The following is an 11,364-nucleotide window of genomic DNA, read 5'->3' as shown; positions in this document are numbered from 1 at the left end:
TCAGTCCCATATAATTTGTTTTCATAACTTTTGATTTTGAAATTTTTGCGAAAGTCATAAACAATTTATGAGATTGAAAATGAAGAGCGTGGGGCGCATCAAATAGACTGAATTGATATGGAAAGTAATATATGTATGTATGTGAGTATATGAATAACGATCGCTTAAAATAGATCCCAAATTTGTACTTGAGCTGTAGAAATTTTAGGTCAATGTTATATAGTTTGGCTATTGTCAATTAAATCTAATGCTTTGTTTATCGTTTTCAGTCTTTTAAATTATTTACAATGACTTTTGCTAAAATTTCAAAATCAAAAGTTATCAAAACCAATTCTATGGGACTGAGAAATATTATTTTTTACCTTTTAGCCCATTTATGAATGCGTGGTATATTGAAAAGTTTATTTTTATTCTATTTTTATAATGTATTAATCATTTGTCGGAACCATTGAAATCGGACCACTATAACTTATAGCTCCCATACAACCGATTGTTCATTTTAGTTGTCGGTCCTGGTTGACCATTCTGTGGAAATGCTCATTAGTTGTGTCTAACTTTAATTGATTTTAAGTAATAAAAAAGTGTAGGTTATTTCTGAGTTCGCAGTCTCTTGGACCGGTGCCCTCTCGCATCGGGAGCCCGTGGCATTTGCCAGCCCTGCCGCCCTATAGTTACGCCTCTGTTCGAGTAAAGCTTTTTCGCGGATATCATCATATTCGTACCGCGATTGATTCAGTAAAAGGCTCGGATATATATTATTTTTTATGACTACAATGGTGCCATCATCCTGATTTACTCCGCGTTTATCTACTCCTCCGCCTACTAGAGTTGTTATCTAACTTGGATCCATCTGTGTGGAACCGAATTGAGTTTTCTGATTTCGCCGCCTCCTCGGTCTCTTGTTTTCTACTAGTTGTGTGCTAAATTTTTTAAAACTGGTCATTAGGCCTTATGCATAAAAAGTGAGCTTAAGCTCAGACTTAATTTTTGCACTGAAAGGGTGAGCTCAAGCTCAAGAATTTGTACTGAAAATCGAGTCGGAGCTTAAGCTCACTTTTTATGCATGAGGCCCATTCTCTTGGGTTAAAAAAAAATAAAATAATTATGCTGGTGCCTAGCATTTCAATTTAAATTTTCTTGCATTAGAATTCTGGAATTCAAGCTTGTGATAAATTTTAGGTACATTTTTACATATATAAACTATGATGAGGAAATTGTATATTCTCATGAGTAGTGAATTAAAGTTTTGGTCTCTGTAACGAACTTTCTAAAATGTGCAATATTTTTTTGTATGTATGTATATACAAAACAACTTTATTTCCAAATACATAGGAATTTTAAAAAGCAGACATCAAAGCTATGAATTGCGTTTAATATATGTACATAATTGTGCAAATATCAGTAGAATCATTTCCAACAAACAAATAATACTTAAATAATTATGGAGTAGTATATCCACGCATATGTATGTATGTATGTATTATGTACGATCATGCTCTAATACGGGTATGTATTTGTTTGCGTATATTTATGTAAAAATATTTTATTGTATGAACGAAATACGAATTATGTATGTAAATGTAGAAAGAATCGGCCTAGTTGAAGAAGCGGTGAAATCATTACAAAATATCATTTGTTCAATGCAAAACCTCAATTTCAAATTACAACTTTTTAAATGAAGGATCAATAAACACTATCACAACGAGAAACCAAAAACAAAAAAAAAACCTTCACATAAGGAATTTGTTGCAGCGGTAGCACATGTCACCACACTAAGAACAGAGGCAGATAAGAAGCATTTGTCAGACGGAAAGGGTCGCGTATCAGTCCTTGGGGTTCAGGCGAGAGTCATCAAATTCATAGAGTTTTAAATCTACCTTTGGCCCATCACCACGATTTGAGTCTTCGCTGCTCGTGAACGTGCTGCTGGTATCGATGCCAGAGTCTTTGGTTGCCGAATCCTGGCTACCCTGTCGTTCAGCGTCCCAATGTGTCCAATCGGCAGCGGACGCATCCGAAATGCCTATCGTATTGGCAGTGTTTGCGTTTGCGCCTAATTTGGTACTGGTCAGTATAGTGGCAGCTCCCACTTCCATAGCCGTTGAAGGCAGAATTTGTGTAACTGGTGGCAGTGAGCCGCTTACGACACTTGCTGTTGTTACCAACGGATCATCGTGCCCATCAAATCGTACTGTTTTCTTTATTCTGCGCTCTGTGTAGCGTCTCGAGTCTTGCGCTGCATTACCCGCTGTGAGATTTTCATCCCAATAGAGATCCGTGACTAAACGGCGATCTCGTCCGAGGCTACCAGTCTCAGGGGTATTTGTTCGCCTAACACTACTATCTTCACTGCGCGTACCAGTCCCACTGCTATAGCGTTCATAAGCATTTGCCGGCAATGGTTTATCGTCAATCACAATTTGTGGATTCATATGGTGCTGTTGTGCTTTTTGGTGGTGGTAGCTACCAGCACTGCTGTTGCTGCTACCACCGCCCCCAGAGGTTGCCGTAGCCGTGACTAATGAAGGCGCCCGACGCGCCGTATACAATCCACTTCCAGTGACCGTTGATTGTCGATCGTGATTTGTCCTGTTGTAGGTGTTGTGTTGCTGTACATCCAATCGAGCTGTTCGCGTGAGCGGATATCGTTCTAGGCGTTCGCGATGCAGGTCGTAGCGATCACGATCCGCAGAGGAGTAGAGGCGGTTCGTATTGGTCAGGCGATAGTCGTTGGCGCCATATGAATTCGTCACACTTAAGAGATCACGCTCGTTGAGGCTGCGTTGCTGTTTCCAGGGTTCACGCAAGCCGCCTGTGGGATGAAAGTTTAAGTGATTTATGCAAAATATTTATTGTTGCTGTAGTTGCTATAGGGAAGGTTGTTGTACGATACACAGGAAAAACTTTCATGGGAAACTGAGGAGTAGTGGAGAAGAACCTGTTGTGCAAACAAATTCTCATCGGTTTGTTATCACCTTCGCAAAAATAAAGCTGTTTTGGTTTTAATCAGTAGGGGAAAGCAAAACCAACAGAAACTTAAATCAAGAAATTCCTTAGTTAAAATAACCGTTTACTTTTACTTTGAAGTTTTCCGGATCAATTTCGATGTTTTAGACTCTTAGAAATCAGTGTGACCTCACCTTTTGCCACATATGTAAGATACGCGCTTAAATTTCATACTTAGAAATTTTTGGTAGTCAGCTTAGGAACTTATATAAAATCAATATGTCCTGAAACACAGAACTCCGGTGATTTTTGATGATTGTTTTGTAATACGCTTGGTAACCGTTTTGACAAAAAAAATCGAACACAGCATAGGCCTTTCAAGTGTTTGACAGTGCGGACACGAAAGAGCTTTCGTTCTGTGCGCGTGCACATAAAACGTATAGCAAGCTTTAAAACTCTACTCTCATGGAACATAGATTGGTTGTATCTAATCTAAGATAATACATTATCACGCATGCTTAAAAAAATATAAACCGAAAGAAGCTAAATAATAAACGTAGGTTTTCCGATGACACTTACTAAGTTTGTGATTATAACTACCAAAGCTTTAATCGAAAGCAAAGTGTATGCTTGTCGAAGAGAGATAAACCTGCAAAAATACCACAGTAAGAGTGTCCAGATTGGGCGATCTAGTGCCAATTTGGCGATTTATTTGTGATATTTGCGCGTAAAAATTTAGGAAATCGCCTTAGGCGATTTTACGCGATTCTTTCCCTTCAAATACAATTTTTGCGCGCTACCATGTAAATGCGTCGAAAGACATGAAAAGTACTAGGTTGTGGAGTTAGAGCTTTGGTTTTGATGTGGCAACACTTTTTATTGTTTGCCGATTTTACTGTAACATATCGAACATTTACTAATATGTGAAACTTGCAATTTCATTCGTGGAAGTAGATTTTTATTTTATTTTTAGCACTAAGCGCATAAAAGCGAATTGTGCGATTAATCAATTAATGTGAGTTATAGTATTCATATACTAATTGTGCAGTCCTACTGCAAATAGTGTTAATACGAACATTTCTTAAAAGTGTGCATATTTTTAAAGAACATTCGTTTGTACATAACTATATTTATTGTATTATTTATTATTACCTTGAAGGTATTACATTCGTTTTTGGAATTAAAAACTATGTTATAACAAGATCTCATTTTTAAAATAAAATATCTGTTAAGTCGATTTCATGAATTTTATTAAAAAAAAAAAATTGGGCGATTTTTGGCGATTATTTTTTCAGAAATGCGTTTTTTTTGTAAAAACAGTCTGGACACCCTGACCACAGCCAAAAAAATTTAATCTGCCACAGAATAACCATGTCCATACTTTTGAAAGAGAACATTGTGCTGGTCATTTTTATTGAATAATTTCATAGCCCAATATGCCTGAGGTTTGTTTTGTTTGTATTCAAAGGTCAGCGCAAGCCCAAAATCTCGAGGCCATACAACTTTGATGTCTTTGAGAAAAACATTGCTTACCAAAAACTACGGGTAGTGTGGAAACAATAAAACTTCCGACGATCTCGCATTTAACCAAAGATTTAAAAAGTTACAACCTTCCGGAGCGTTTGTACATGTTTATTTACATAAAGTGCAAAGCTGCAGTCTGCATGGGAGAAATTTGCAAATGTTTTTGGTTATTTTTAATTTTAAACCGACTTCAGAAAAAGGAGAAAGGTTATCAATTAGTCGGAATATTTTTATACCCGAGCGCACTTCTGCACAGGGGTACATTAACCTTGTTCGCATAACGATTGTTTGTAACAGCCAAACCTAATCGAGATAGATATGGACAAATACATACATACATAGATGATCAGAATGAAAAGAGAAGTCGATTACGCCATGTCTGTCTGCCCGTTCGTCCGTCGGGCCGTCTGTCCGTGTACACGACAACTCGAGCAAAAATTGAGATATCTCAATGAAATTTGGTATGTAGGTTGCCCTTTATCCAAGGTAGGTTGGTATTGAAAATGGGAAAAATCGAACTGTAACCACACCCACTTTCCATATAACGATATTTAAAACAAGTAAGAAAGTCTAAGTTCGGGCGGAGCCGAATATTAAATACCCGGCGCAAGTATTAAATATATGTTTTTTCACCTTTCCGAAACCTTCCGCTAGATGGTAAGATACACCCCGGATCAATTTTGAGTAAATTAGCGTCCTTCAATTTCGAAATATTGAAGTTTCAAGCACTTCTGAAATTTTCCGTTATATGAGAAGCGGCCATTATTTTAGTCCGATTTCAATAATTTTCAACGTTTTGCTTATATTTGGCAAGCACAATAACCACACCGAGTTTTGTACAAATTGGTGGAACGGTTACCGATATACTTATATGTGATCATAAGTGGGCGGTACCACGCCCATTTTCCAAAATTTTACCATAAACGTATTTCTTGGTAAAGAATTGTTGCAAGCATCAATTTTGAATAAATTAGCTTCAATATTTACTGATTTATCGAAGATTTTGTATTTCTCTAAATTACCGTTATATGTGATGTGGGCGTGGTTATTGTCCGACTTTTAAAAGTTTCGGCCATTTAGTATGCTGTATCAAGGCCAACAACTGTGATGAGCATTAGAAAAAATTAGTGCAGCTGTTACCAAGATATACACATGTAACTATAAGTGGGCGTGGCTACGCCCATTTTCCCAAAATTTATAATATTCTTATTTTTCGTCTGTAAACTATTACAAATATCAATTTTGAGTGAATTATCTTCAGTAGTTACTAAAATATCGCAGTTTTCGTATTTCTGGAAATTACCGTTATATGGGAAGTGGGCGTGGTTACTGTCCGATTTCGCCCATTTTCAATACCAACCTACCTTGGATTAACAGAAACCTACATACCAAATTTCGTTGAGATATCTCAATTTTTGCTCGAGTTATCGTGTACACGGACGGACGGACAGACGGACAGACGGACAGACGGACGGACAGACAGACATGGCTTAATCGATTTCTCTATTCATTCTGAGCATATATGTATACATTTGTCTATATCTATCTCGATTCGTTTTGGCTGTTACAAACAACCGTTATGTGAACAAAATTAATATACCCTTGTGCACAAGTGCGCTCGGGTATAAAAATATGCAAAAACTGGGATATTTCAGTAAATATTAGATGAAAATTGTTGAAAACTTGTATGTGGAGTAGAATTGTGGTAAAAAATATTATTGTTATGAAATGTTTGGAAAATGGGCGTAACCCCGCCCACTTATGATGAAATGCTGTATCTCAGTAGCCGCTTCACCAAACCTTACCAAACGGTACGAGGCTTGGGTAGGGTCTAGCTAAGAAATCTGTTGAAAATCTTTGAAATCGGGCAATAATCAGTAACTACTGGAGCTCATTCACTTAAAATCGATGATTGAAATAATCACTTAGCAGACAATTAGAATATTACAAATTTTTGGATAATGGGCGTGGCGCCGCCCACTTATAACCATAAATGTGTATCTCGGTAACCGATTTATCAATTTCCACCAAACTGCACTTAATAACCGTCGTATGGAAAAGCCATTTGTTGAAAATTAATCAAATCGGACTAAAATTACACCCGCTTCCCGTATAACGGTAAATTTCAGAAATACGAAAACTCTGATATTTTAATAACTGAGTACGCTAATTTACTTCAAGTTAATGGTTACAGCAATCTCCTAACAAGAAATGAAACTTGTATAGACTTTTAGGAATTGGGCGTAGCACCGCCCACCTTATAACTACAAAGCTGTACCTCGGTAACCACTTAATCGATTTGTACCTAACTAGGTTCAATTATATCATTAAGTCCAACTCTGCATATTACCCAAAACGTTTGAAATCGGGTAAAGACCCCTACTTTTCATGCAAAGGTGGTTCAGAGAAAATTGAAACGAAGATATTTGATACCTGCGCCGTGTGTATAAAGTTCGAACTTATACTTCTTTACTTGTTTTTTTTATGTATGTTACCGCACAACTTTGGACCACGTTAACCGATTTCTATAAGGAAAGGTGTTACCTCACAGGGGGTCCCGTATTAATTTGGTTTAAATTCGATCATCGGATCATGACGAAATTAACGATATTCTTAAATTTTCATATGAGAATTGAAGTCGGTTTTGTTTTTTGCTTAAAAATTACTTGTTATGTTTAAATTAAGAGACTTTATGAATTTTGTCCGATATAACAGTTTAAGGTGCGTACTACTACTCCATAGGACCCAGGTTCGATACCTGGTCCGAGCAACAGCTAAATTAGAAGAAGTGTTTTCTAACAGCGATCGCCCCTTGGCAGACAATGGCAAACCTCCGAGTGTACTTCTGCCTTGAAAAAGCTGAGACATGACAAAATTCTAAATCAGCAAATAATTGAAAGCAATGTAGGAGGAAATAGTCCCTCATTAGATGGGATAGAACGAAACGTAAGCAATTTAGAGGGGGCGATGACTAAAGTCTATGAAAGATCAAAACCATTTATTGACATGAAAAAGAAGATGGCAAGGAGGAGGCGGTCAGAGATTCAGACTTGCAAGATAACACGTGAGCTTTCGCCTGACTATAGTAGGAAAAGAACAGCAAAGCTGCTGTATTTGGGTTTGTAGCAACTATAATCCGCTAGGAATGTATGTCTATAGAATGGGACTTCGATATAACGATATATGCAGCAGGTGCGGGATAGAGTGCAGCAAGCAACAGTATTTAATTTCCTGTGTGAATTCCCAAGGCTTCCTTACTTAAGGCATATCACTTTCGGGCAACACATAATGACGCAGTTAGCCGATTTATCTAGTGCTACAATAAGTGATATGCACAAATTTATAAGCGATTAAAAGTGGTTTGTTTAAACTGCACAAATGCTTGAGAGATAGACTACAGTAAAATTAAATCGTCCACAAAAACTGCAGCTATTATTCTGTGCTATTATTCGCCAATTGAGCCCTGAGTGAAACATGGGAGGCATTACAACCAACTAACCATTTGTGTTATAACATCAGGACGAACACGCCACAAGTTGGAGGAGAAAATCGGCCAAACACTTTTTGTAAATATTTTACTTAGTATTGGTAGCCTTTGGAAAAAAGTGTACGACAATTTTTAAAAAAGTATAGGAAAAAATGGTTTGTGGGGGACGGAAGTTTAATAAGCACGAAATAGTTATTTAACTTTTTTTTAAGAAATCTCTTTTCTTCAACATCAAAGTTTTGTAGACAAAGACACGTGGTGACTCTTTAACTTTTGAGTGCAGATAATATAAAGCTGAGAAATTCTGGACTGTGACACTTTCACAAATATACCATTGATATCCTGCTTTAAAAATGCTGTCGGGCAGTGTGTCCTGTTATATCATGAGTTATTGACTAAACAAAATATTTGACGCTTAAAGCTCAAACAGTCAACGCCGTAACGTAGACGTAGGTTGACGCAGACACGATCTACCTTACGGGATTCGCGTGTTAACGAAAACTCACTACCGCATGGCGGTGACGTTGTCGTTGCTTCTTTCTCTCTCTCTCAACAGTAAATTTGATATGCTGCTACGTACGTTGACCTACGTTTACGCTACGTCGTTGACTAACTGCAGTTTTACACAGTTGCGAGTGCTTCGACGAGCTTCCCCTTCGATTTGTGATGTGTGCTTTGATGTTGTCACACAACGGCAAGTGGCTTTAATGAGTAGCTTTTTCATGACAGAAATGCACTCGGACGTTTGCCGATGCCTGCCGGTTGTCACCGCTATTGAAAGAAAGATTTTTACGAAGAGAGTTAAAACACGGGCTGGGACTATCCATGTATTTGGATGTCCGTTCGGGTATTCGTGCGTACATATAAGAGCCGGAACTACGGTTAATATCCGTTCTGTTTTATTCATAACCAGTTAATTTCTGGATATCCGGTTATCCCGGGTGGGAGTTGCACGGTTGATTTTTAATTTATGCTTGTAAAAATTAAAGTGTTTTCCTATGAAATTAATTAAAGACTTACTGTGCAAGTGAATAGTTTACAGAAGTTTTATTAAGTTCTATAAATGAAATTCTGATTCAGGTTCAGGGCAACGCAAATCAAGAGTTCCCGTATAAATGGGCAAAACCTATTTTGAGAAAAGAAAACGCTATTATATTACCCAGAAGTAGGCCTTGACTTCATTTTCTGATGCGTATGTAACTAAAAGGCGGCTTTATTGAAATACTGAAAATATGAAAACAAAATGTATTTTTACTTTACACAATTTAAAAAAGAATTAATTGAAAATATACTTTAAAAAATTAAACTTGTGTAAATTTGTGTTAATGATAAGTATTAATATAAAATCATGTTTTTATTTGTGTTTGTATCGTATGAACCTTAATCATAAAATTTATTTTTATTTAAGAAAAAAGAAAACAAAGTCACGTTGTCCATGCAAATTTTCCACATTTTCATATCAATATTTTATAAAGAAAAAAATCAAAGCAACACATACGCACAAAAGTTGAGGAAAGTGAAAAGAAATTTGGAATTGCTTTTTTTTAATTTGTACTGTAAGTGTCACAAGTGCACCAAAACTGCACTGAACTCATGACGGAACATAGTTATTGGAGGAAAGCATTTGTGAGAGTGATCAAGAGGGTAACTTTGTGACGAGAGAGAAAACGAAAATCGGTAATATACTTATAAGTATGGCTTATAACGTTACTTTAAGAACTGGATGAAACTTTAAATGTTGTACATACATATCTTTAAAGGCTTCTCGGATGCTTTCAGCGTTTAAAGTCTCGAAAAATTAAAAGTACACACACAGAAACATATAACAGTTTGAATACAACAGTGAGAAATGAAAGTATACGCACATATGATTAAGCGAAATATAAAAATTTTTATAACAGATAGATATGTATGTAAGTACAAAAGTGGCAAATGAAAATGGAAGTGATCGAGAAATTAATCAATAAATAATCAAAATTCCATATTTGAGAATATGTGTGTCTTGCTTGTAAGTACATATTCAAATTACGAAAAAGGTGCAGTTTTATTTGATAATAAATATAATCTGTTTTTCATTTAATAAAATTAAAAAAAGTTAAGCATTCCAAGGAATAGCTAATTTAATTGTGTTTAAAAGCGTGTCGACTTTGGTTAGTCCATTTCTATAAGGTATCGATTAAATTTGTTCTGCAACAACATAACAGTTAATTACGTAGTTACAACTAAGCCCTTAAACACTCAAAAAGGCACAACTGTTCAGCTAGCACAGGCTAGCCAGCGAGCGAACATTATAGAGTGATAGAGAAATAGTACACAGAGGGAAAATCTTAGATACTTGTAGATTGAGATATTGTCTTACATTCCCATGGATTTGAACGTCATTCGGCGAAAGTACGGTGTGTACGCCGGCATTGCCGATACCGACGCCTACGCCTACGCCAATGCCAGTGCCAACGCCGCCACTAACAACATTGCCACCAATGATACCCGCTGTTGAAAGGGAACGGGAACACAGAAGCCCCAATTCGCGAGAGGGTCAGCCAGCCAGGGCGGGGGTTGTGCCCAATGGGGTGCACGATTGAATATGTAAGAGTGGAAAACGTACAACATAAACCAAAAATAGAAAAGAAAGAGGAAGAAATTAAATTAAATACGAGTTAGATATTAAAGTACAAAGGATCTAAACCGACTCAGCATACATATATGTATATTTTTGTTGTAGTTTAGATTTTGTGAAAGGATTGTAAAATTCATTGGTGTCATGGTGTATTTCAGGCTCCTTGGCTAATTCAGCGTGCAGAGATGGCCATTGATGGCATGTATTTGCTGTCGTTGTGTGGAGGTGTATTTTCTAAAATTGTGTGTTCGCAAATTACGTACGTTTGTGGGTCTGTTGATGTGGACGCAAGTTGGCGTGTGTTTGTGTGGCTTGTGGGGAAGGTTGTGGTCTGTAGTTATATATCACCTAATGCAGTTTGTTTGCATTTTACTAATACTGAACGTACATATGTAGAAATTAATATTACAAAATAATTATAAATGAGTAATTTTGAAATTGTGGAGAATTTGTTGGTTTCATTTATTTTAAAGTTTACTTTCAACAGCAAATACTAAGCTTTGCGTATATGTATGTTTGCAGTTTCAAAAAAGCAGCACTACATACACAGCCATTGCCACGCAAATAGCACACTTGTACCTCCAAAGTAAGGGACGTTAAAAAATCGGGCTGAGGTTATTTTAAAATAAAAATTGTACTCAACCAGTATAATAAAAGTAAATTACAATGCACTGAATAATTTATTGAACTGAATTAGCGACTATTTTTATATAATCTTAATTTGTATTAAAAAAGTAATTAGATCTCACGATTTTTATTCACTGCCTCACATCAGCGCTTCCAGCTTCTA

General features: G+C 36.6%; 1 protein-coding gene across 4 annotated transcripts in view; it reads right to left on the bottom strand.

The window, feature by feature from the left end:
* The window catches only part of LOC118746209 (regulating synaptic membrane exocytosis protein 1), a 322,168-nt gene that overhangs the window by 142,954 nt on the left and 167,850 nt on the right, over nucleotides 1–11,364 (bottom strand). For all 4 annotated transcript variants that reach the window (XR_004993810.1, XM_036480041.1, XM_036480048.1 and 1 more), the window contains exon 7: nucleotides 1,878–2,812. Coding sequence is in view for 3 of the 4 variants with exons in the window: in XM_036480041.1 (XP_036335934.1) it covers nucleotides 1,878–2,812 (935 nt within the window). In the remaining variant the exon portion in view is untranslated. The remainder of the gene's footprint in view (nucleotides 1–1,877; nucleotides 2,813–11,364) is intronic.

The sequence above is a fragment of the Rhagoletis pomonella genome, unplaced genomic scaffold (genome assembly GCF_013731165.1).
Source record: "Rhagoletis pomonella isolate Grant_MI unplaced genomic scaffold, Rhpom_1.0 Rhpom_scaffold_00001, whole genome shotgun sequence".
Taxonomy (NCBI): domain Eukaryota; kingdom Metazoa; phylum Arthropoda; class Insecta; order Diptera; family Tephritidae; genus Rhagoletis; species Rhagoletis pomonella.
The sequence above is the reverse complement of the archived record's forward strand: the minus strand, read 5'-3'. Positions and strand labels throughout refer to the sequence as shown.